At 49.1% G+C, this 23,988-nt stretch overlaps 3 protein-coding genes across 10 annotated transcripts; 2 read left to right on the forward strand and 1 right to left on the reverse strand.

Moving 5' to 3' along the window:
* Nucleotides 1–2,566: 2,566 nt before the first annotated feature.
* On the forward strand, nucleotides 2,567–5,627 carry SDR39U1 (short chain dehydrogenase/reductase family 39U member 1). 3 transcript variants are annotated; one of them, XM_037129330.2, is made up of 6 exons: nucleotides 2,567–2,657; nucleotides 2,993–3,099; nucleotides 3,188–3,270; nucleotides 3,626–3,747; nucleotides 4,465–4,608; nucleotides 4,884–5,627. In XM_037129330.2, exons 1-6 carry the CDS (start codon nucleotides 2,609–2,611, stop codon nucleotides 5,294–5,296), a joined length of 918 nt encoding a protein of 305 aa, XP_036985225.1. In that variant the 5' UTR covers nucleotides 2,567–2,608; the 3' UTR covers nucleotides 5,297–5,627. The 3 variants fall into 3 exon arrangements, with proteins under 3 accessions (XP_036985225.1, XP_036985226.1, XP_036985227.1); XM_037129331.2 differs by having other exon boundaries at nucleotides 2,600–2,694; XM_037129332.2 differs by lacking the exons at nucleotides 2,567–2,657; nucleotides 2,993–3,099; nucleotides 3,626–3,747 and having other exon boundaries at nucleotides 3,189–3,270.
* Nucleotides 5,628–6,851: 1,224 nt separating this feature from the next.
* Nucleotides 6,852–15,197, reverse strand: KHNYN (KH and NYN domain containing). 5 transcript variants are annotated; one of them, XM_037129328.2, is made up of 8 exons: nucleotides 15,117–15,197; nucleotides 14,115–14,335; nucleotides 12,243–13,354; nucleotides 11,962–12,092; nucleotides 11,779–11,875; nucleotides 9,102–9,209; nucleotides 8,792–8,893; nucleotides 6,852–8,238 (listed from the first exon to the last, which is right to left on the reverse strand). In XM_037129328.2, exons 2-8 carry the CDS (start codon nucleotides 14,313–14,315, stop codon nucleotides 7,986–7,988), a joined length of 2,004 nt encoding a protein of 667 aa, XP_036985223.2. In that variant the 5' UTR covers nucleotides 14,316–14,335; nucleotides 15,117–15,197; the 3' UTR covers nucleotides 6,852–7,985. The 5 variants fall into 5 exon arrangements, with proteins under 5 accessions (XP_036985223.2, XP_036985219.2, XP_036985222.2 ...); XM_037129324.2 differs by having other exon boundaries at nucleotides 14,970–15,144; XM_037129327.2 differs by having other exon boundaries at nucleotides 14,960–15,144.
* CBLN3 (cerebellin 3 precursor) lies at nucleotides 15,166–21,737 on the forward strand. Of its 2 annotated transcripts, XM_037129336.2 has the most exons (4): nucleotides 15,166–16,315; nucleotides 16,570–16,689; nucleotides 17,008–17,121; nucleotides 17,611–21,737. In XM_037129336.2, the coding sequence occupies exons 1-4, from the start codon at nucleotides 16,001–16,003 to the stop codon at nucleotides 17,716–17,718; spliced, it is 657 nt and encodes a 218-aa protein (XP_036985231.1). In that variant the 5' UTR covers nucleotides 15,166–16,000; the 3' UTR covers nucleotides 17,719–21,737. The 2 variants fall into 2 exon arrangements, with proteins under 2 accessions (XP_036985231.1, XP_036985232.1); XM_037129337.2 differs by having other exon boundaries at nucleotides 17,008–21,737.
* The last annotated feature ends 2,251 nt before the right edge of the window (nucleotides 21,738–23,988 follow it).

Below are 23,988 nucleotides of genomic sequence, written 5' to 3' on the forward strand. Positions count from 1 at the left end.
TTCCTGACAAAGATTAGAAGTCTGAAGATAATAAAATCTCATTTTTTGCTTGTCTAAAAGTATCCTTGTTTTAACCTTCTTTCTTGAATACCAGTTTGTAGACAAACAATTCTAGGTTGGCAATTATTTTCTGCTAGCATTTGAAGGTACTATTGTATTGTACTACTGGTTTATATGGTTGCGGCTGAGATGTCAGTTGCCTATCTACTTGTTATTTCTTTATAGATAAGCTGTTTTCTTTCTGACTGCTTTTAAAATCTCTTCTTTGTCTTTTATAGCTTTATTATGATGTGACTAGGCATAAACTTGTTTTTATTTATTCTACTTGAGATTTATTTTACTTACTGAATCTGAGTATTCATTATCTTTCATTACTTTGTAAAGATAACCTTCAAATATTTTCTCCCCCTCCTTCTCCATCTCCTCTCATTTGGAATGACAAATAGAACAGTTAGACTCTCTCACTTTATCTTCCCTGTCTCTTACCTTCTCTTTCATATTCTCTACCTCTTTATCTCTCTGTGCTGCATTATGGGTAATTTCTTCATATCTTGTTAATCCTCTTAACCAATGATAAATCTATTCCCCACTGCTTAAACTCATCTGATGAATTTTTAAACTTCAATCAACATGCTTTTGTTAGGAGTTTGAATTGGTTCTTTATCAATTCTGCTATAATTTTTTATAGTATCTTATCTCTCATGTTTTTAATGTCTCCTCCCCTTTTAAATGTTTTAAACTTGTAAGTTTTATATTCTATATCTCGAAATTCTAATATCTGAAATCCTTTTTGGTCAAACTCTGCTGACTCCTCCCCAGAGTAGTCTGTTTCCCATGTTTTATAATTTTGGATTGTGTGCTGATGGTTGGCAGGATTTTATCTAATGAGAGAGATCCTGTGAAACCTAGGGTTTACATTGGCTCCTATCTGGAACTCTTAAGTTGAAAACTTGGCTTAGGGCTCCTTAGGCCAAGCAGGTAGGTAACAGTGAGTTCAAACACCAAAATTCTATCAGGGCAGGCCAATGGATACAACTTCTCAGAAAAGCCTAATTTGTTCTTGTTTTACAGCAAATACTACCCAAGAGCCAAGCCTATAGAAACAAGTTTCCTAATCATGTTCTTTGATACTAAGTGGACACAGACCACCAAGAACTTTACACATGAGTCTCATTCCCAATTTTGCTTGGGTCCCAGGCATCATCTCCTGTCACCCATGCCTCTGGGTTACTGAAACTGACAACCAATCACAAAGTGGCCTCAAGTCTTAAGTCACACTTTGTTTTTGATCTCTGGGGCTTTCCTTTGTTTTCCAGCTAGCTCACAAATGTATTTAAATAGAGATGTGTTAAATTTTATCCAGCATATCCAGGAACTTTGCAATTGAAGGGCTTTTTTAGGATATATGCCTCCAAAATGTTCCTCCCGCTTGTTCTTAAAAGATCGTTCAGTTTGCAATGTGCAGACTTCAGAGAGGAGAAACAAGCAGAAGCAGGAAAACCTGTTAGGAAACTATTGCAGAAATCTACACAAAAATTTTGATAATATCTTGGAGGAGAGTGGTGGTGGCAGAGATAAATAGATGGGTGATATTTAGTAAGTGACATCAACAGGGTTTCAGACATTCAAGAACAGATGTTCAGTGGGAAGTTTTTATAGGAGCCAGGAGCTCATAGGAGAGATTCAAGTTGCACAGGAGATTTGGCAAGTCTTCCTTGAAAAACTGGTAACTGAGTTTACCAACAAAGATGCTTGGGCGTAAGTGCATAGAGGGAAGAGAAGTAGGTCATAGGACCCAGCTTTGAGGAATACCAACATTTTAAAAGCTTATAGAGGTGGCTAAGCAAGCAACAGACTGAAAAGAGCTAAGAGAAAAAGCCAGAAGAGTGTAGTTCTCACTGATCTCACTGATGTCAAGAAATGAGCATTTCCAAAGGGGGGGGGGGGGGGAGTCAGCACATATCCAGTGATACCGAGTTCAAGAAAAAATGGCTTAAAAGTAGGCATTCAATTTGGTGACACACGGGAACTGGTGATCTTGACTAGAAAAGCAATGAATGACAAAATCGGGGCCAGACGACAGTGAATTAGGAATTAGAAAATGGACAGCCATCATTTAGAAGTTTGGCAAGGAAGAAGACGGAGAGGCCATTAGAGGACACAGTATGTTTATATGCCTATAGGAAGGGACCAGAACAAGAAAAAAAAATAAAAGCCTGGTTAAACAGAAATCCATTGTAACCGTGGACAGATACTTTTGGATTACTGAGCCACCAAGATGAATGGACCCTAAGGATTTGGCGGTTCGAACAGCTTCAGGCATTTGGTTAAGGGTGTTTTTCTGCACTAAAGCCCTCATTTTTCCGCTTCCTCCCCTTCTTTTCTGGACTCTGAATCAATCCCACCACCCCGATTTCAGCCCTTCCGCCAACCTCCTTGCAGACAGGTGCCTCTCTCCCCTCCCTCCCCCACACACTCACACACAGGCCAGCCAACACCTTCCGGTGAAATACTTACACAAGCCGCCTTTGCTGTGAATTCTTCCGGGTCATCGGGTAGAGCCACGCCCAGTCTCAAACCTGCCTACTTCCCAATTGGAGCTCACCGCATGAAGGACGCATGCCCGGCGGGGAAGGGGGTGTTTCATCTCTGCGTAGGCGCGTTGGGTCCTGGTTGCTATGCGGGTGCTCGTGGGTGAGGTCCTGGTTGCTATGGTGAAGCGGGTTTATGGAAAAAAGATTGAATCAGAGGTTAAGGACTAAGTGAACTCTGGTGCAGGGGACTGTCTCGTGCACCGGCAGCTTGGCTTTGTCCTCCTAACTGAAGCCGAATCTCCCAAATCCCTATGACCTGTGTCACTTGTGTGTCACAGGGACGGGGCCGAGAGGGGAGAAATCTGGGGTCAAATGGGATAGCACCAGAAGACGGGGCCACACGTGGGAACGGTAGGAACCCCAGACCGGAGGGTAAACAACTTGTATTTTCTGATCAGGTGGAGGGACGGGCTTCATTGGGACAGCCCTAATCCAGCTGCTGAAAGCCAGAGGCCATGAAGTGACTCTGGTCTCCCGAAAGCCCGGGCCAGGTCGGATCACGTGGGTATGTCCACCCTCTGGAAGCTAGTGGGTTGGGGGAGGCCTGATTTGGCGGCGCAGGGATAGGTTGGCACTGAACTTTTCTCTGACAGGATGAGCTCGCTACGTCGGGGCTGCCCAGCTGCGATGCTGCAGTCAACCTGGCTGGAGAGAACATCCTCAACCCTCTTCGAAGGTCAGTTGCTGCTGGACCCTAAAACTGATATCCTCTAGAGCAGCAGAAGAGGAACAACTCTGATGAAACCTGAGATGTGAAGAATGGAGCTACCTGATCCTCGATTACTCACCCTGCCCCACGCCTCCAAATCCACCCTCCCTCCAACCCACTCAGCCACTTGACTATAGTCCTCCCTTATAACTCAGGATGCCCAAAAAGGATATGCCTTTTCCCTTTCTGGGAGAGATGGACACTTTCTCTAAACTGTCCACCGTGCAGGGTTTTACTAGAAATGGACAAGCCCCCAGGAAAGGGAGAGGAAGGGATATGTGCATACACATATTTATTGGCTTATTTCCCACTTCTCCTGCAGGTGGAATGAAGCCTTCCAAAAAGAGGTTCTCAGTAGCCGCTTGGAGACCACCCACCTGCTGGCTAGAGCCATCACCAAGGCCCCACAACCCCCCCAGGCCTGGATCTTAGTCACTGGTGTAGGTATGCCCCAAATCACCAGCCCCTTACGTTAACCCCCTGGGAAAATACACAGTGAAGAGGTAGCTCAGGCCCTTCGAGGTATACATGCCCAGAAGTCTTCCTAGGCCCTGACCCTTGCATCTTTCTCCTGACCTTTGTGTACTTTCACTGAGAAACAGGGACCCTCAGAGAAAGAGGATAGAATGGTGCTGCCCCAGTGCCAGGAAAAATTCCACCTACTCCCTGGTCCCTTGCTTCTCACAGCAAAGTTCTTTAGGAATAGAATTTCTGGTTCTTGTATTTCACCTTTGGGACCAAATAATTGCAAACCATTTCAGCATAAATACCAGCCACTGAGTGTTTTACACATATTACAGCATTTAATCCTCACATGAAGTCTGAGGTAGGCTATTGTTCCCCTTTTAAAGATGTACAGATTTTGCAGAGAGGTAACTTGCCTAAAGTTGTAGTTAAACCAGTGGAGCTGAGATTAAAACTCAGCCTGGCACTCATGTATTTATTTATTCACAACACTCTATCAGCCCTACAGCAAAAGGTAAGTTACTCCAGGGCAGGAACAGGTCAACTAATGGTGTCACTCAAGGGAAAAATATCCACAGATCCATCCCATGGGAAGATCCCAAGGGCCAAGGTGGGTTAGGCTAAGGGGGCCCTTCACTGCAAAGGACCAGTCAGGACCAAGGCCAGCCAGGGCAAACAGATGCTCTTCCACCGCAGCTTACTACCAGCCCAGCCTGACTGCTGAGTATGATGAGGACAGCCCAGGAGGAGATTTTGACTTCTTCTCCAACCTCGTAACCAAATGGGAAGCTGCAGCCAGGCTTCCTGGAGATTCTACACGCCAGGTGGTGGTACGCTCTGGTGAGAACACGGGGCCTACCTAGCAGGTGGCATTGGAATGTCCTCTCTCCTGAGGGAGTTGGGGGGTAGGGGGGGCAGAGCTTACTGAGTTGAGGATGCCACTTCTGGACAACCTGCAGATAAGAGGATGGGAAGTCCTCAAGACAGCCATACCCCTGGACTGCTACAGGGCTAAGCCAGCATGGGAAAAGAGTGAGGAAGGGGAAATGGAAGGAACAGTGAGGCTGCCTGGAGGCTGAGGGGTCCCCCTGTACCATCCTTCTTGCCTGTTCTAGGGGTTGTGCTGGGCCGTGGGGGCGGTGCCATTGGTCACATGCTGCTACCTTTCCGCCTGGGCCTGGGGGGCCCCATCGGCTCGGGGCAACAGTTCTTCCCCTGGATTCACATTGGGGACCTGGCAGGAATCCTGGCCCATGCCATTGAAGCCAGCCATGTGCAGGGTGTCCTGAACGGCGTAGCTCCAGCCTATAGCACTACAAATGCTGAGTTTGCTCAGGCCTTGGGCACAGCCCTAGGCCGCCCAGCCTTCATCCCTCTCCCTAGCACCATTGTGCAAGCTGTCTTTGGGCGAGAACGTGCCATCATGCTGCTGGAGGGCCAGAAGGTGATCCCACGGCGGACACTGGCCACTGGCTACCAGTATTCCTTCCCAGAGCTGGGGGCTGCACTGAAGGAAGTCATAGCCTAAGCGACAAAGTTCACGGCAGGGCCCACAGCCTGGCCCTCAACAGAGGCTTCCTAGGTAGGGACTGAGGAGGATGAGGTACTCTGCTTGCCACGTGAACCCATCTGGTTCTTGGGGATTCCTCTCCTCCTTGTCCTTTCTCATTATTCTGTTGCTGCACCTTGACTGTCCACTGTTTCAAGGTTGCAGTCTCACCAGGTTGGGACCGTAACGTCTTCAACTCCTTGAGAAAGTCTCCAAGTTCGGTATCCCTACACGACCCATTCCTGCCCCATTTCTCTTTTGCTATGTAGTGAATGCTCTACCGTTTAGGCAATAAAGATAAGTTATCTCATTGCTTTTGGCTGATCTCTTTAGCCTAGATTCTCCTTGAATTTATTTCAAGGAGTGTCACCCTACAAGACCCCCCTATGTGGGGTTCTTAAAGTTACAATAGGAATTACCTCTCTTTGTTCTCTCCAAAGAGCTGGTAACAAATTTGGTGTATGAGGTTATGATAATGGCAGACACTGGAAGACAAGAGAGGTGATGATCCATTTCTGGTGGGTTCTGTGGTCACCCTGCATACTTGTTCACATGGTACCATTGGGATGCCAGCAGAGAAAGAGGTGAGACCCAAGTCTAGGACAGCCTTCAGTCCGTTGCTGAATGGCAGTGAATTAATAAAGCAATCACACAATGGTCCCAGTTCAACAAGCTGCAGGAGTAAGCTAACAACTCTGTAAGAAGCTTCAGACTGGCCTCACATCTGATTGAGGCCACTCAAGTCAACCAGAGTCCCAGGCACAAAAGGAAAGAAACCTCTGGTCTACTTCACACCCACCACCACTGAAACTAAAAGGGGCAAGGAACGTACCAAAAACTACAAACAACCCTAATAGGTAAAAAGAAATCCCAAGTGTTCATTTAAGACCCTCTCCCTTTTCCCCTACCCTGATACCTGCCACAACTTGACCAGTAGTTCCTCTAGCCCCCCAACTGGGGCCGTATTAACCAATCACCTTTCTTCCAAGGGGACTTGGAGTCCCTGTTACCTGCCTCCCTGAGTAGGTCTAGCAGTACACACCATAACAGGGAGGAGGGGCACAAACCAGGACCCAGAGACCCTCCATCACCACTCAGCTCCCACTAGTTGCTGGAATGAGGAACTGGGGTGGCAGCCTTCAGCTCCCGGTGCTGCTCAGGGAGCAGAAACCAGAGCCTGAAAAGGATCCTGTCCCTCCTCTTTATCCAGTCTTGGACTCTAGGAGAGTTGGCCAGCCCTGCATTGTTCCTAGAGAAATGACCAGCCTCAAGGGCAGAAGCACGAATAGGGGCTGCACTAGAGGAAGGACTACTTGGAAGGAGTCAGTCCCCTGGCATAAGACTTCAGTCAGATACAGGACAATGACCTGTAGGAATCAGGGCAGAATGTTCCAATGGAACAGCAGTTGGTCTGAATCTCTGTATTCTAATAATTCCTCAGTTTTCATTTTCCAGATAATTAGCTCATCTACATACAACTTGTATAACCCCCCATGTATATATATATATATGTATATATATACTCACACACAAAGCAGAAGTGGGCCTCACTTTATGCAACATGTGTTCTGTAGAGAAAACGCTAGGGTTAGATCACATTGTCATTGCAGAGCATGGCTTCCATTGAGTTCGCAACACCACGCGTGCACTGAACAGGGGACTTTCTGACACATTCGTCAATCTGTAAACAAACACGAATGCAACAGGAGAGCTGCCATTTAGAGGAACCCTGAGAGTATTCTGGTAATGCAAACAGTCACCCCTAACTAACTGTTTTGTAAATGTGGATTTGGGGGTTGCCCAAAAGGGACGCAGCCATTATAGGGCACATTGTGAGGGTGCAATGTTAAAATCTAGGGCACAGGCCCTGGGGACAGAGGACCCTCAGTTCTCTGAAAGTGAGGTTTTGGTTTGGAAGCCTGTGCAGTCACAGACAGACACACCTGAGACTTGGTCCAAGTACTTTTCCTCCAAAGAGCCCTCCTCCATGTTCTCATTTCTCCCAACAGGCATTTTTACATCTGATTTAAAGACAGAAGTAAAGGCCCAGTAGCTCAACCAAGGTCACAGACAGGCAGAGCTGAGACCAGAAGCCAAGTCTCCCTCTACCTTTCCCACCAGCTCCCTGCTGCACCACTGTGACCCAGACCCTGTGACACTAGCCTTTCCAGGGCCCAGCATTCCCTTCAAGGCTCCCAGGAGCCCTGCCAGGCCTGGGAAGCATCCGTCCTCTGGCAGCAGCTGGGGGTAGGAAAGGCTCAGCTTTCTTGCCAGCTGTTTCATTCCCCTCCTGCCCACTCCAGCCTCCACCCCCAACTCAGCTTCAAGGAGGAGCTGGCAGTCCCAATCTCCAGGACCTACCCTTTCCGGCAGCCCCCACTCCCTACAGAAACTCTGTGCTACGGTTAAGGAGTTGGAGCTGAACAGAACCTCTTGAGAGCTGGTTGAGGTTCTGCCTCAAGAGGAGATCGGGTCACTTTATGGACCTGTCCCCAAAGTGCCCCAGGCAAGAGCATTAAAATGCTCTTCCTCAGTCCTTCCCTGACCCGAGGCACCAACTCAGAGTGGGTCTGGGTCAGGATCTGAGCATCGTGGGGATCCGCACAGAAGAGGCTACGCTGGGCAAGGCCGATGCTGATGGGGAGGCAGCCACTCGGGCCGGTGAGGCTCAGAAGTTGAGACTGAGCAGGGCCTCAGAGAGCTGGTTGATGTCCCGGCAGTAGGGCTCCCGCTGTAGGATGAAGTCCACCTTGTGGTCCTGGCCCCAAAACACTTCCAGCAGCTGGCGCCGAAGCCTCTCTGTCTCCCGGGTCTTCCGAATGCCACCACTGCCTTTTTCCTCTTCTTCTCTCCCCTGCTGCTGATTACTGTGTTCTGTGAAGCCCCTGGAAGGATTCTGAGCCTTGGAAGACCCCTGTGCCCTGAGTAGAAGCAGAGAGAAGAGAGGAGCTGATGTACATCCTGGAGAGAAGTTAGAGCTCAGTGGGCCTCCCCCCATTCCACTGCTCTCAACTGCCCTGCCTGCTCCTAGCTCTGAAGTTCCCCGAGCTGACCACTAAGTGGCAGTATCAACCCACTCCTGAAGGGGAGAGGGGAGGTTCCTTTGAAACCAGGAAAGTGAACCCTGCCACTATTTTAATCTAGTTCATGTCTAATAAATTACTCACTTACTTAACGGCCCAGCAGAGGGAGTGCTGAATACAAGTGGCTATAAGTAAAAGCAACCATGTTCCAAATAAGTCCAGCAAACACTGACTAGGGGAAACAGGAAACAGGAGCTTCCCTCTCAGATTGGAGGGTCTGTGTCAGGGTTTCCAGGGAAGCAGTTAGGGCCAAGCCCAAGGCAACCTAAACCACCACAGAATTAAGCCAGCCCAGATTGAGATCACACTTGTCCCAAGTCTCCAGGCCTGCAAGGCCCCTGCAGAAAGGGGGCCAGGGCTGGGGGCTGCCTAGGACAGACTGGGGCATTACCTGACTGGCTTCTTCAGAAACTCATCCAGCATGGGGCCATTTCGCCCCAGTGGGTCATCAGGGACCATGAAGAGGTTTCCCACGAAGGTGAAGGGCAGCAGGCTGGATGGGGACAGAAAATGTAATAATGGTCACAGAGGGGCCCCTGCTCATGTCCCAAACAGCTGAGACTAACCCCACCAGCAGCTGTAAGCCACCATCCTTCAAGCCAGTGTCACGGCCATTTCTAGAGTCCTCACCCAGTGGCAGAGCAGAACCAGTTTTAGAGAAAGGTCTGAGTCCGAGCCCTTTTCCCAGGGACGCCCCTCACCGCTCTCTGATGATCGCCATCCACTTCTCGGACTCCTCCGCCAGATCCCGGAACTGGTCATTGGAGACAATGATCCCATCGGTCTCTTCAGCCAGCTTCACCATGAACCTGTCTCGGAAACCACAATATTCTGGAATTCTCCAAAGCCTCAACCCCAAAGAGTGCTATCAACTCCCATGACCTACTTCTGGTGATGGAGATCTACCCCTCCCTGCCCCCCTCATCCTGACCCAGCCACCAGGAGACAGACTGGATACGAGTGTCATGGGTTAGAGAGAAAACAAAGATGAATGCAGTGTGGAATCCCAAGGACATGCCCTCCACTCACCACAATCCTCCACCCAATACTTAGTGCTTCATTGGGAGGACAGTAAGATCTAGCCCTGGTTTTGTATTCTCCTACCCTACAGTCACAAATCCACCATGTTTTTCCTCTGAAGAGCCTTCCATTCTGTCCCCTTCCATTCCAGTTCCACCACTACCACCTTAGCTATTCAGACACTGCATCTGAGACACTGATTAGGGGGTCCCTGCCCCTGCCATTTACCACCTTCCAGTTTCTCCTGCCCTCCCCCAAAGGGCGACATGCTCGGCAGCCATACAACATTCTTCTATACTTGCCCTTGACTTCCCGAAGAAAGTCACATGCCCAGGCCTGGCAGCCAAACCCCTCTGGAACCTTGATCCAGTCCCCTTTATGGCCTTATCTCTCCCGGTATTCCCAAAGGTACTCTCATTTAGTGCCAAATCAATGATCAGATTACATCCTGTTCTTCAAACATGCTCTCTGACTTCACATTTCCCAAACTATTCCTCCATCTGGAAAGTGACCCCAAACTCCACTGATGAACAGATTCACAAGAGTAACTTTTAAAAAACGGATGCCTGGGCTCCACCTGAGTAATCCTGATTCCATGGAACTGGAGGAGGGCTCATGAAGAGGTGGGTGAGAATCTTTTTAAACACATTTAAAAACCCAGAGATCCACACCAACCCATATCCTTCTCTAGCATCGAAAAACACTAATCTCTCCCTTCCCACAAAACCCCAGCCAGAAGCAGTTTCCCCTTCCTCCAGGTTACTTAAGTGGTTGGTTTATAGTTTCTTTTGGCTCTTTGAAATAAAATTCCCAACATTCCCACCTCTTTCTGAAAGCCACACACCTAGCAGTAAGTGGGCAGTCAGTATTTGGAAGACATTGTGGTATCGAGGATTTGGAGTGACAGATACCGGATTCTGAGTTTCTGTCCGGGAAACAGATTAGGGCTATGATGTACAATTGCTTAGAGTATCATATAATATGCAAATGGCATTTTCAGGCTAAGCACATTTACCAGTACCGTGTTACAGCACATGTTGTTCGGCGGTATTCACCCACCACGCCTGTGCTGTGCACGACTGTCAGTCACTGTAACTAGGCAAAACTCCAAGTTGGTGTTGTGCTGTCAGCCTATCAGGACCTACGCAGCTACACACACACGCCCTTAAAATTCATAGCAAATGACTCAGCCTTCAGCTTCAGTTCTACGTGAATGCTGGTACAAAAAGAAACTTCCACATCTTAGATAATCGGTGAAATCTAGACATAAAACGATAGCACTGGGACAAAGGGAACTGCCTTTTTGTGGAATACCGTCCACTTGTTAGGGAGAAAAAGTTAAGTACTTGAAAAGATAAAATATATAATCACTGTGGTATGGAAACTAGTTTTTTATTTAAAACTGGAAATACTAAGAGAATAAAGAACTTTCATTGTAAACATTTTTAATTGGTTAATTAGCTTTTAAAATCTGCCCATTTCCCACCCCGTTTCCAGAGGAAGTGACCCTCTAGAAACAGGAGCACAACGCAATTACCTGCAAGGAACAGTCGAGCAGGGTCTATCCCAGGACACACCTTTAAATTCTCATTTTTCTTTTGCCACTTAGTAGATGTTGCCAAGAGAGGTAACCACCCTTACCCTCGGCTCCATTTCCATACCACAGAGACAAAACCCTCTGCCTCACCTGATCGGATTCATGAACAGTTCAGTGCTATCACTGTATTCTTGCCTCGCACCCTGAGTGAGAAAAGCACACAGCTTATGTTCTTTAGAGGGTTACAGGGAGCACAAATAAATGGAAGAGGACCCTGAACAGACTGGTCCACAGTCAGAGTCTATGGGCAACTTGGAGCTCCAAGTCAGATCATCAAATTCCAGGTCCAGTGATCTCTCTATTATACCATGTTTTATTTACACTTTGTTTTATGTTACTATGCATGGATTGTATTTCTTCATTTGACTTGGTATTTGGAACACTGACTCTGTTTTTCCCAGAATGCTGGGGAATTTCTCCACTTGTTTGGAAATTTAGGTTGTAAGACGGCATTTGTCCGCTATTCGTGTCACCAGCTTTCCCATCCTACCATTCAACTAGTATGCTCTAGACAGTAAGGCACTATATAAATGCAAAGCATTACTTAGTTTGGTGAAAGAAAAATGAATGATGAATGGGCAAGTACAGTTGTCTACCGTCCATCTCACCTCACCTGCGGCCCAGTCATAGAGGCACGCGGTGGACTAACTGGCCCTGCGCTCAATCCCCGGGCTTAGAAACAGTGCAAAGGGTCAGAAGCTTCTGGCTCTCCTTCTTTCTCCCACTGAGCTCCTTGAAGGGTCCAGGAAAGCAGCAAGTACCTGTCATCATAGGAGGAGATCCTCTTGCCATCCATGACTCGGGAGGGAGTGAGGGAGAGCAGACTAAGAGAGTAGAGCTTTTGCAGGAAGTGACCCTCTAGAAACAGAAGAACACAACGCAGTTATCCTCAAGGTAGATGCAGGGTCTATCCCAGGACACAAAAAAGACAAGGTCCAACTCACCTCTGACCTTGGCATCCTTACTGAAGCGCCACTGAGGCACAAAGACAGTGATGTCCCGATGGCCACGGTCCCAGAAGTACTGCACAGCGATGGCAATGCCCCGGCTGGAGAAGTAGTGCTGGAGGCCGTGCCTGCAGTGGAAGGGGTCAGCGCTCTGGGGCCCCAGCAGAGGACCTGGCAGCCTGGCTGGGATGCTCACCCCTCAGCACATGTCCCCAAGGTGAACAATACTGCCCATCTCATCCCCCTCCCCTGGACCCTCAGCCCCGCCTGGTACTCACACCATGGCCACGTTGCTGCCATCAATGACAATATGACGGAGGTCTGGCTGGCCAGGTACATTGGCAAGGCACAGGGTAAAAGGGTCCTGTAGGGCCTCCTGGAAACGCTGTGTGCCAGTCACCAAGTTGCCCCCCCGGGTGCCTCGTTTCCATGGAGACCCCCGACCTCGAGCCACAACCTGCTGCTTGTCTCCCCTGTCTCCTCGGTCTCCACAATACCACGGGGGTTCAGGTGCAGGCGGGGGGCTAGGCACTCTGGGAGGTGAGGCTTCCCCATTGTGGAGCCGCTGGAGGAGAGAGGCTCCCCGAAGCTGGGCTGCCTTCTGACAGGGACCCTGGGCACCAGGAGGCTCACCCTGTACACAGAACCTTCCTCTTTCCTGAGGCATCCCCTCCTTCCCCAGGGCCTTCCCCTTCAGGAGCCCTTCCTGCCCTGCCTCTCCTCCCCCTAACTGTGACCTGGAGGTCACTTCTCTCTCCCAGGCCTCTGCCCCAGGCAGCTCCTTCCATCCCAAATCCATCTCCCTGGGACCACCCTGCTTCCCTCCCTGCTTCTCCATAGCATGTCTCTCTCCCCTTGACTCTTGCCACCCTTTAGGCCCAGTGTCTAGGGACCTCCTGCCTTCACTCAGAGGAGCTCTGACTCCCTGGTGTGGAGCACCCAGCAGGCCTGGGTTCCCCCACTCCCAGGAAGGAAGCCCTTGGGGCCCCTGCCCCCTGGATGCCTCTTGCACCAGGCTCAGCAGTTCCTCCTGGACAGCTAGGGGCAGCTGCAGCAGGGCCTCTCGGTGGGTATCACCCTGGGGCTGCAGCAGGGCACAGAAGTCTCTCAGCATTCCGGCACACTGAGAGGCTCCAGCAGACGGCCCTGGCTGGAAGTCCCAGCTCAGCCGCTCTACCAGCTCCTCCACTCGGCTCTGAGCCATGACGAAGGCCTCCGTCAGGCCACTGACCATCAGTGAGCCGGGTGCCCCAGGTACCAGGTGGGCTGATGTGCTCCAAGCCAGACAATCAAGAAAGAGGCCCTGGGCCCCCAGGAAGATACAGTGCAGTTTTGGTGGGTAGTGGATTTCATCCTGCAGCTCCGGGCTGCAGAGACCCTTCAGGTACTCCTAGGGGGGGAAAAGGGAAAGGTAGGAAAAAGGAGGCTGCTAGAATCTTCAAGCTCACTGCCCTCCCCTGAGCTCCAGGACACTTCAGCAGACAATGGAGCCCCACAGATCCTGACAAAGGTGAGGGTTAAACAGGGGTCAAGAATCTCACTTCCTTTCCTTTCTAGCTGACAGCCATGGTTAGTATTTCCATTTAGAACTTGACTGACATTAAGATACAACCATAATTAATTAGTTACAGGACTGTCTCTCTAAATATTTATATGTGTGTGTTGTGTATTCTCATCATAATTATCACTATTTCCATCTCTGACTGAGCTCACGCTTTATCTCATTCACAATAAGCCCAAAGAGGCGGGCACTGCTATTACGCACATTTTATAGACAAGGGAACTGGAACTCAGGTCACAGCGCTGGTAGGCAGCAGAGCTGTACTGGAACCCAAGCAGAGCCTCTATACAGTGAATTCCTTGGTGGGGCCTGCTTGCGCAACCGGGTTTTTCTCTACTGTCCCAAAGAGCACTTGCTCATCTGAAATGAATCACTTGTCTCCAATCCCTGACAGAACCTAGGTCATCACAGCAGAAATAAAACCAAAACTCCAAACAAATACAAAGTTGGAGCGTGTCTCACAGCCCAGGGCCACTGAGGTTGCCATGAGACCAGCAATGGTGGAGATCCTTCCCAGACCTCTTCTCCCAGGCCTCTGAGAGGGGGAGAGAGTCATTGTTCCCAGAAGGGTCAGGAAGGGGGCGTTCACCTTGGCTCTGCTGACGTTTTCCTTGGGGCCCTCCAGCTGCAGCCAGATGTGAGGGTTCTGAGGACAGTCCTTCGGGAGGACGCCCATCCCCACGCGGAAGATGCGCTCCACATGGGGTTGCTGCTCCCGCACCTTGTCCTCCGCCTCCGCAGACACGGCAAAGCGGTCAGGGCACGGGGAGCCGGCCCCCCAGGTAGGCATGGCTGCTTGGCTACCCAGACCTGGAAGGAGGAAAGACAGCTCAGAGCCTCGCCATCCCCTCAAACCAAATCTTGGTCTCTTGGGCTACATCAGCTACCAACAGGTCGCACCTAGTTACAAATCTGATAAACAACCCAGGAGATTTAGGGCCATCTTGGGGGTGGAAAGAGAATGTCAGATTAAAGGGGCATGGGCCTTCTCTCCAAAGAGGACGTCATCGATAAACAAGGCTGTCTCTCTGGGATGGGCGTCTGGGCTTTGTAAAAGGATGACCACAGGCCTGAGCAGGAGAGGGGGGGCGGGAGAGGGGGCGGCTCCAGCTTGGTCTGGGTCCAAAAAGGGTGGACGGGTGACTAGAGAGTCCCTCTCCTCGGGGGGCTCTGCAATCACAAGGTCGAAGACGTCCTCTTTAAAATGGATCCTCACCAAAGCTTGAACTGCGCTGTACTCTGGAGTCCCTCGCCTGCCATTTCCAAGGTTCTAGCCACTCTCATCTCCCCTCCCCTTCCCTCCGCGCCCGCTGCCACCCCCTAGGTTGCTCCACGCGCTCCACCCGGGGCCCAGGGGCCTGACCGAGCCCCGCCTACAGCTTCTGGCGGCCGCCGCCCCCGGCCACGCACTGCGCGGAGGCCTCGGACTTCCACCTCTACCCGCCTCGGCCACCCGTTGCGTCCGCGCCAGCCGGTGTCTCTAGGTGTACGTCGGCCCCCAACTTCTCCTGCGCCCCCGGCCCGGACCGAGCGGAGAAAGATTGGGGGGTGGAGGGGCTCGAATCTGGGCGGGCCTTGCCGGATTTCTCACCCAACGGGGACCTCTCTTCACATCTCGAACTGTTTTTGGAGTCACTTCCTGGCCGGGGGCGGAGTCAGCCGAGCTCCTCCCCCGGTCTGGGCCCGCACTGCGCCCCACGGCACGCCCACCCCCCCTTCCCAGCTCTCGGCCCCTCCCCCAATCTCGGCCCCGCCCACTTTCCCGCAGTTCACTGGGTCTCGCTACTACCGCTTTGGATTCCTTTGGGTTCTTGCCCATTCCCCGAAGTTCCCGGAAAACAGGAACCACTCATAATAGTCAGAAGTGAAGAAAGCCTTAAAGGGACTGACTAATCCAGTCCCTTTTACGCTATTGGAAGGCCAAGGAGGAAAAATGACTGACCCAAGCACATTCCTACCAAAACAATTGTTGGAGAAAGACAAGGGCTTTCCTTTTTAACAATGGAAAACATGCCACTCAGAGTGCTGTAGACGTGTGAGGGACTTCGAAGAGGGGAGGAATGAGGGGAAGGGCGATAGGAGCTGTGTTGTGCACATACGCACACACACCCTATCTCGGTGGTCCCAGTTCCAGCCTTCAGTACTCTCCCCAGGGGCTGCCCTGGGATTCTGGCTGTAGCCCTCCTATCGGGCTGCTGCATCTCTCCTCTCCCTCCCAGAGCCCAACTGCTGTCATTTTGTGCCCTGCCAAGGAGGAGGGAACTGCAGCGACAGCAGGAGTGAGAAACAGGACAGAGTTGTGGTACACAGAGAGGTATGGAGAGGGAGACGCTGAGACCAGGTGACAGTGAGATGCCGTGAGAAGGCTGAGAAGCAGGGTTAGGAGAGTTGAGAGTCTGAGGAAGAGCAGAAACTGAAAGGATCAGAAAGGCGGACAAGAAGACAGGAGGACTTGTGAGTCAGAGCCGCTCAGCCATGCTGGGAGCAAAGCAGCACTGGCTACCACGTCTCTGGCTATCAGGTCTCACACTCAACTCCAGATTGTCCATGGCCCTGATGATTCTGGCCCTGGGGACCGCATGGGCCCAGGAGGGAGCAGAGCCTGTCCTCCTGGAGGGCGAATGCCTGGTGGTCTGTGAGCCAGGCAGAGCTGCTGCAGGGGGACCCGGAGGAGCAGCTCTGGGAGAAGCACCCCCTGGAAGAGTGGCATTTGCTGCAGTCCGCAGCCACCACCATGAGCCAGCAGGGGAGATCGGCAACGGCACCAATGGGGCCATCTACTTTGACCAGGTAACCCCCTGCCCTACAAGAGCCTGGATCAAATCTAAGCCCACTGTGCTGTGGCCAGTTGCCCCCAATCCCACTGCCCATCTCCTTTCCCTGCACTCCTACCCATACTCCTCCTTGCCTTTTCTCAGTACTTCTTTTGAATCTGTGCATTCCTCCTGTTGGTAGCTCCGTACTCACTGTCCCATCTCCCAGCCCAGCAGTTTCCCTGAGCCCCAGGTGCCCCCAGCCCACTCAGCAGAGTCTGCTTCCCCCAGGTCTTGGTGAACGAGGGCGGTGGCTTTGATCGGGCCTCAGGCTCCTTCGTGGCCCCTGTCCGGGGTGTCTACAGCTTCCGGTTCCACGTGGTGAAGGTGTACAACCGCCAGACCGTCCAGGTGATCTGAGTGCTAGGCCCTGTCCCAGGTTGGGGGGAGAAATAAGTGAAGCCCAGCTGAATCCTAGGCAGACCCTTCACTGGCCTGTGTCCCGGGGGGCCCAGGAGAGAGGGAGGAGGGGGCCTGCCTAGCAGAATGTGGAGGACCTGCAGAGTCCAACACTGACCACCCCTCAGCACTCCCAGGAGAGTGCATGAGCTCCAGGTTCCCAGATTCTAGAGTATCCCTCTGGGGCTGGGGAGAAGAAGGGCAGTCCTCAGAAACATGGGGTCCTAGGACAAGGTCTGGGGAGACATGCTAACTAGGTTTCTTTCCCAGGTGAGCTTGATGCTGAACACCTGGCCTGTTATCTCAGCCTTTGCCAATGACCCTGACGTGACCCGAGAGGCAGCCACCAGCTCTGTGCTACTGCCCCTGGATCCTGGGGACCGGGTATCTCTGCGCCTACGTCGAGGGAACCTCCTGGGTGGCTGGAAATATTCAAGCTTCTCTGGCTTCCTCATCTTTCCACTCTGAGAGTTCATGCCTTTCAAGGACAGGAATCTAGCCCCTGATCTCTGGCCTATGCCCTCTCCTGCCCCCAAAGCAACATCTTTGAGGTCAGAGAGAGGTTCCCTTTGGCTGCTTGTATTTCACCTTCTTGCATGGGACGCTGTACCAAACACCTAAGGTAATGTGCAGAGCTGTGTTGTCCCCAGACCTGGCTCCACAGCTCTGTCCCATTACCAAACACCTAAGGTAATGAGCAGAGCTGTGGTGTCCCCAGACCTGGCTCCTCTTAGCCCCTCCCCCTTCCCAAATGCCTCAGTCTCTCACTGCATCTCTTTGTGTGTAGCCCTGGGATGAGGGCAGGATTTGGCAGGTAAAGAGCCCTGCCATACTTTGCAAACTTTGCTCTTCCTTCTTCCACCCCACCCCCAGCTTCTAGCTCAGAGCTACTTGGAAACAGGTGGACAGGTGAGCCTGACAGGCCCCCACAAGGGCCCAGATGGACCAGGCTCAGCATGCCCTGCAGGCTCCTTCCTGTGAGGAGTGCCAGCATCGTGGATGTCGGCCAGCACAGTCGGGATCTGAGCCAGCCCATATGGACTACGGAGGGAGGCTCAGCCACCAGTACAAGTGTGGGGAGGGCCACTGAGCAGCCCAGAGCCTATAGCTGATAGGACAGGAAGGGAACAAGTGATCAGCCTGAGTAAGGTACACATTTTTCATGTACATTGGGGCAACTAGCAGGCAGTGAACCTGGGTGTTCATCTGTACCAGGTTCCAAATGGACTCTGGCTCTCACTTCTCCAGCTGAGACATGGGGTGTGTATGTTTGTTTGTACCAGCTGAGAGCAGGTATATGGCACTTCCTTGGGCAGCTGTAGGTAGAAGGTCACATGTGGGCAAGTGTAAATGTCCAGGCATGGAACCCATCAATGCCCACGGCCACCTTCTAAAAGAGTTCCACCTTTGCAGTCTGCACTTCGATCGCCCCCTGCTCTGACCACCACCTCCCTCCCCCAGCTCTCAGTTACCTGCAGCGAACCTGTTCTAGACTGTCCCACCACCTCTCTTCTCTCTCCTGATCTGTGCTGTCTTAAACTTTCTATTACCGTGAATCCAATCATTCATCCCTTCAACCAATCTCCTGCCAGTATTATAACCTCTCTTACCTCCCTGTCCCATTGGCCCAGCATGGGTGACTCAATCAATAAAGCAACTAGAGAATTATGGTTGATGAGACATTATCAGATCACTCAAGACAGAAGATGCCATTAGAATTTAAGTCAGAATACCACCAGGTATGTTGTAGAAACTATACAACTGTACATTAGAGTCAAATAAAAAAAGGATTTAGTAATGCTTGAGTTAAGTAGGAAATATCAATGTAAATTTGTGGTTTTCAAAAGAAACAATTTTTCAAACTATCACTAAAGTAGCATAGAAACAACATTAGGAGAAATTCTGACGGGCATTCTTAGCACCTGGATCTTTATCTCAAACATTATTCACCTTTAAAAGGACCCAGGGTTCCTTGGAGAATAGCTCCATGTCTCAAATAATTCTAGGCCTGGAACATGTTGTTGATGACAATAAGCAAGGATACTTTTCTAAATGAATAGGGGAGAGTGAGAAGGAAAGGGGACCAATTTTAAAGACTCCCATTCTGTGGCAATTTGGTAATCAAAAGGAAAATAATGTACTTAATTGGAACAAGGTGATTTTTTAAAATTTATGACTCTAGTGATACTCCAAAAGAAAACAGTCACTATGAAGCATACAAAAAGGCCATTCATATGCTGAGTGAAGCATAATGAATATATTGGATATTTTTAGTTAATTTTGATAAATAGAAGAGTATAAATATAGTAGGTATTTTAACTATTCATAAGGTACACTTACTTCTCCTTGTCTGTGTAAGCAGAGAGGGGTGGATACAGAGAGCTGTGAGTAATTCCAGAAAAACATTGGAACCGTACCAAGAGTGAAAGAGACTGATTGGCACCATCTGGCCATATATTACAGCTAGGAAGAAAGAAAGCCTGACAGATAACTGCTTGCTGCTCAAACTTGATCCTTCATCTCTTGGGAAAGGGAGCCTCTGTATTACCTACTAATTAAAATGAGATTACAATAACAGTAAAGCCCAAAATAAGAATGGCTTACATAAGGTAGAAGATTATTTCTGTCTCATATAGAAGAATCTACAGACAGAGTCCAGGGATGTATGGCAGTGCTTTTGGGTCCCTGTATTCAATTCTAATGTGCGTGTGTGGACGGGAGGGAGTGCTTTCCACAAAATACCGAGCAATGCTCAGACACCGGCAGGACGTCCAAGATTTTGACTCAATTCAACACAGTTCTGACACTACCTGCCTGGATTTTGCATCAGATTCCACAGGTTAAGGATTCGCCCTACGCCCCAACCCTCTTCACTTCAGACCCCAGCAGAAAACCCAGGCTGTTAAATGTACTTCCGATCAACTGCCTATAGATTGGAGGTTCCAGCGAGCCCCTGTCCTTGGCAACTCAGTTCAAACACCAGTTTCAAGTCCAGGCTGTTCCCTGTGCCTCAGATTGACTGGCTGGGTTCCAGTGGTAAAATAAAAAATTTTAACTTCCCTAGTTGGGTTTTTCAAAAGAAAGGATTTATTAGGCCATTGCAAGAAGAAGAAGAAGAGGAGGAAGAGGAAGAGGAAGAGGAAGAAGACAATGACTGGATGTCAACAACTGGTCTCCGGGTGTGGAATCTAAACCACTGCATGGCTAAGTACAAAAGTTAACATGTCTGACGTCCAGGAGTTTTGCAAGTGTTTTTTACATCGGGTATGGGGGAGAAAGCTGTAAGCTCATTCTGAAAGAATTTACGTTCACTCTGCACAAAGGACTTGGGGAAGGCGAAGAGGGGCTAGTTCTGGAAGGGGTGCAAGAATCTGTAAAGCTCAAGTGCAAAGAAGAAACGAAGGCTCCTGGGGTTTGATGGTGCCCCACTATTCTCTCTTGAATAATCACAGAAATAGCTATCTGGAAATCAATCCTAAATTCCAACAGATGTACAAGAATGTGAGCAGTCTTTTGTCATACAGCAATTAACAGGAATTGCACTGTCTCTTTCCCTCACTCTCTGGCACTGTAGCTTTAATTTAGACTGTCTCAGAATTTTTCCCTTGTCACCCCCTCCTTGGGTTCAATTACTTTGCTAGAGAGGCTCATAGAACTCAGAGAACCATGTTACTTGCTACATCACCAGTTTATTATAAAAGACTCAGGAACAGCCATATGGAAGAGATGCACAGAGCAAGGCCCAGGGAAAGGGCACGGAGATTCCATACCCTCTCCAGGTGCTACTCCCTCAGATCACGTGCTCACCAACCCGGAAGCTGTCTGAACCCTGTCCTTTTGGGATTTTATGAAGGCTTCATTACAGAGGCACGTTTAATTAGATCATCGGCAGTTGATTCAACTTCTAGCCCCGTTCCCCTCCCCAAAGGTGGGATGAGTGTGTGATGGGACTGAAAGTTCCAACCATCCTTTAGTTGACTCCATCGACAACCAGCCCCCATCTCTAAGTGCTTTCCAAAGTCACTTCATTAAATAACAGAAGACACCTTTTTCGGTCTCAACACTTAGGAAATTCCACGGCTTTCAGGAACTGTGATCCCAGAATTGTGGAAGAAGACCAAATATATATGAGAAATATATTTTGGACATCTGAATGGCCAAGTACATCTTTCTTATAAATCAGAATATTGTAGTAGTTTTATGAGCATCACAGACCAATTTCCCTTCCCTGTGTTTACTTACCGTCTGTATCCCATCACCTCCTGACAGGATGGCTCCTTGATTTCAGCCATTATATGGTGAGCCTTACAGCCCCAGGAAGGAGTAAAAAGAAAAGAAAGGCCACACCCCTTTTCTTTAAGGAGACCTCCTGAAAGTGCACCTCACATTTCCGACTGCATCTCATTGGCTGGAATAGTAGTTTAACACAACACCCACCTGTCTCACAGTTTCTGCGGGTCAGAAGTCCAGCAGGGCACGATGGGATTCTCCACTCAGAGTTCCCGACACCAAACACAAGGTGGGGCAGGACAGCCTCTCTTCCTGAAGTGTGACAGTCTACTTCCACGCTCATTCAGAACTCAGCTCCTGATGGTGGGAGGGGAGCAGAGTTCGCAACCCCAACATATGCCTGTTTGGAATATTGATTATTTTAGGCTGACTAATTTTAAGAGCCAACCGACTTGGGAGAAGCTCTGGAAACCAAGAGTAAGTTACTCTCTGTAAAGGACATTTACATTCGTAAGGGAAGCCTCCATCTTTAAGGCTGTTTATCTCACTATACCAGCCTGCCTTCACTATCAGTGGAGGAGGCCCTGGACTGAACTCTGCACGACGACCTTACCTTTGTTTACTGTGCTTTTCCTGGTAACCTCCCATAACTGATTCTCCCTGGCCAACATCTCCACCTTCAGCTGATGTGGTATGACAAGGTGATGGCATCCACCCTATTGGCAAGTTAATTCAGTCTTCCTGGGGCTCCCCCATGTATATAGGAGGTATACACGTTATTAAACTTCAATTTGATTTTCCTCTGCTAATCTGTGTCATGTTAATTTCATTATTAGTACAGCAAGAAGAACCTGACAGTACAGGATAATTTCTCCCCAGCACAGCTGTAGGACTGAGGCCCTGGCCCCTCCATCTCTAAGCCAGCTACGTCAAGCCAAGTCCTTCTCACAGTTTGAATCTCTGACCTACCCTTCTGCCACCTGCCTGACTTCAGTAGAGAAAGTTATCTGATTTTAAGGACTCCTGTGATTAGATTGGCCCTTCCCAGATAATCCGGGGTATGGTAAGCTATTTTAAGGCCCATGACCTGAATTATATATTCAAAAGTTCTTTTTGCCTTGAAATATAACATATTCAGTGGTTCCAGGATTGTGGCTTGCACAGCTGTATAATGTGGTCAATAAACTCAAAGATGACATCATTTAAAGAAAAGGCATCCAATTACAATACACTAAATGCATGGAAAAGGTATAAGCTTGAAAGGTCCCATGAAATACAAAATAAGCTTGGGTTTTAAAGGTAAGCCAGTTCCCAGATCTCAATCCAGAACTCATCCTTTTTTTAAATTTTTCATATGAGTTTAGTTGAGCCAAACTGATGACAAGCTGGAAACAAGATCTCAAATGCTCTGGAGAAAGACAGTTTTGCAGTTTCCTTTATACATTTGGAATAAGAATGTATATAATGATAATCTAAAACTTGATCTGTGCTGAAATAGTATTCTTTTGGATATCCATATCCAAAACTTGGTCTCAAATGAGATAGTGTCTGTCTCTTGGCTCTACGAACCAATTTTTATAATGAGTTTAAATGTTGGTGTGATAAATTTCATAATGTTTGTAGGATATCTGTGCTTTACCAAATGTCCAATGCTTTTAGAGAAGCTGACCTATTATACTACTGATTCTGTCAAAGTGTGGAGAAGGATTTAAGTTTTCAGTTAATGTTTAAATAATCTGATTTGTCAAACATGTTGACTTTGATTTGTTGATTATATAAATCATGTTTAAATGTTGAGACAATTTTTGCTAAAATGGATTTATGATGTAAATAGATTAAGCAATAAATAAAGCACAGATGGTGGTCAGCATTTTGCTTCAGGTACAAACAGCTCCTCAGACTTTAAGGATCCTAAAAATAGAACCCAACTGCCCTGCTCTCCCTATAGCCATGCCCTGGCAACCGATCATTACGGAGAAAAGTCCCACACTGGAGGATTCTCTGTAGACCTAAATCCATGGTCTCCATCCACACCATCCTCAATCCTCCAGGCCAGTGGTCTCCAACCTTTTTGGCACCAGGAGGGCTCAGTTTCATGGAAGACAATCTTTCCACAGACCGGGGTTGGGGGGGTGGTTTTGGGATGGCTAAGGCACATTACATTTATCGTGTACTTTGTTTCTATTGTTATTCATTATAATATATAATGAAATAATGATACAACTCATCATAATGCAGAATCAGTGGGAGCCCTGGGCTTGTTTGCCCACAACTAGATGGTCCCATGGGGGGGGGGGTGACAGGAGACAGTAACACCTGAAGTGTGTTGCTTATGTCTAGTGTACTCCGTAATTTTGTCTTGGTTGCTGTCACTGCAGGAAACCCTGCCTCACAAAGACAGGATGTTGGAAATGGCAGTGCTTTATTTCCCTGAGCTGGACTCTGGGTTGTTTCATCTGCCTCACTCCCCAGTTGTTCCTCCCGGTTGATCTGAATGTGAGTGTGGGACCACCCCATCTGCCAGCCCCTGTCTTGCCCACCAGCCACCACCTTGCCCACCCCGGTCCTCCAGCCACTGCCTTGCCAAGAGTCCTCTCCACCAGCTGCTGGTCTCCACCCCTCCTACTGGTCTGGATGAATGTTTCTTCTTTAACTCCTTGGTTGTCAGACTTCCATACAGTTCAATTTTCTGTCAGTACTGCTTGTTTTTTTGTTTCTAAATTGTCGTTCTTCTTCTTTTGGTTGTCGAGGAGGCTAAGTGTTTTTGTTTGCTTAGTGTTTAAGTGTGCTTAGTGTTTTTGTTTTTGTTTTTAGGTTCAGTTGTTGATAGCTGTGAGTTTGTTGTCATTTTGCTGTTAATTATTTTTTATGTTCTTTTTCTTAGATAAGTCCCTTTAACATTTTATATAATAAAAGATTGGTGATGATGAACTCCTTTAGCTTGACCTTATCTGAGAAGCACTTTACCTGTCCTTCCATTCTAAATGAAAGCTTTGCTGGATAGAGCAATCTTGGATGTAG

Source organism: Artibeus jamaicensis, unplaced genomic scaffold (genome assembly GCF_021234435.1).
Source record: "Artibeus jamaicensis isolate MK-2021 breed Jamaican fruit bat unplaced genomic scaffold, CSHL_Jam_final contig_887, whole genome shotgun sequence".
In the NCBI taxonomy this organism is placed as follows: Eukaryota; Metazoa; Chordata; class Mammalia; order Chiroptera; family Phyllostomidae; genus Artibeus; species Artibeus jamaicensis.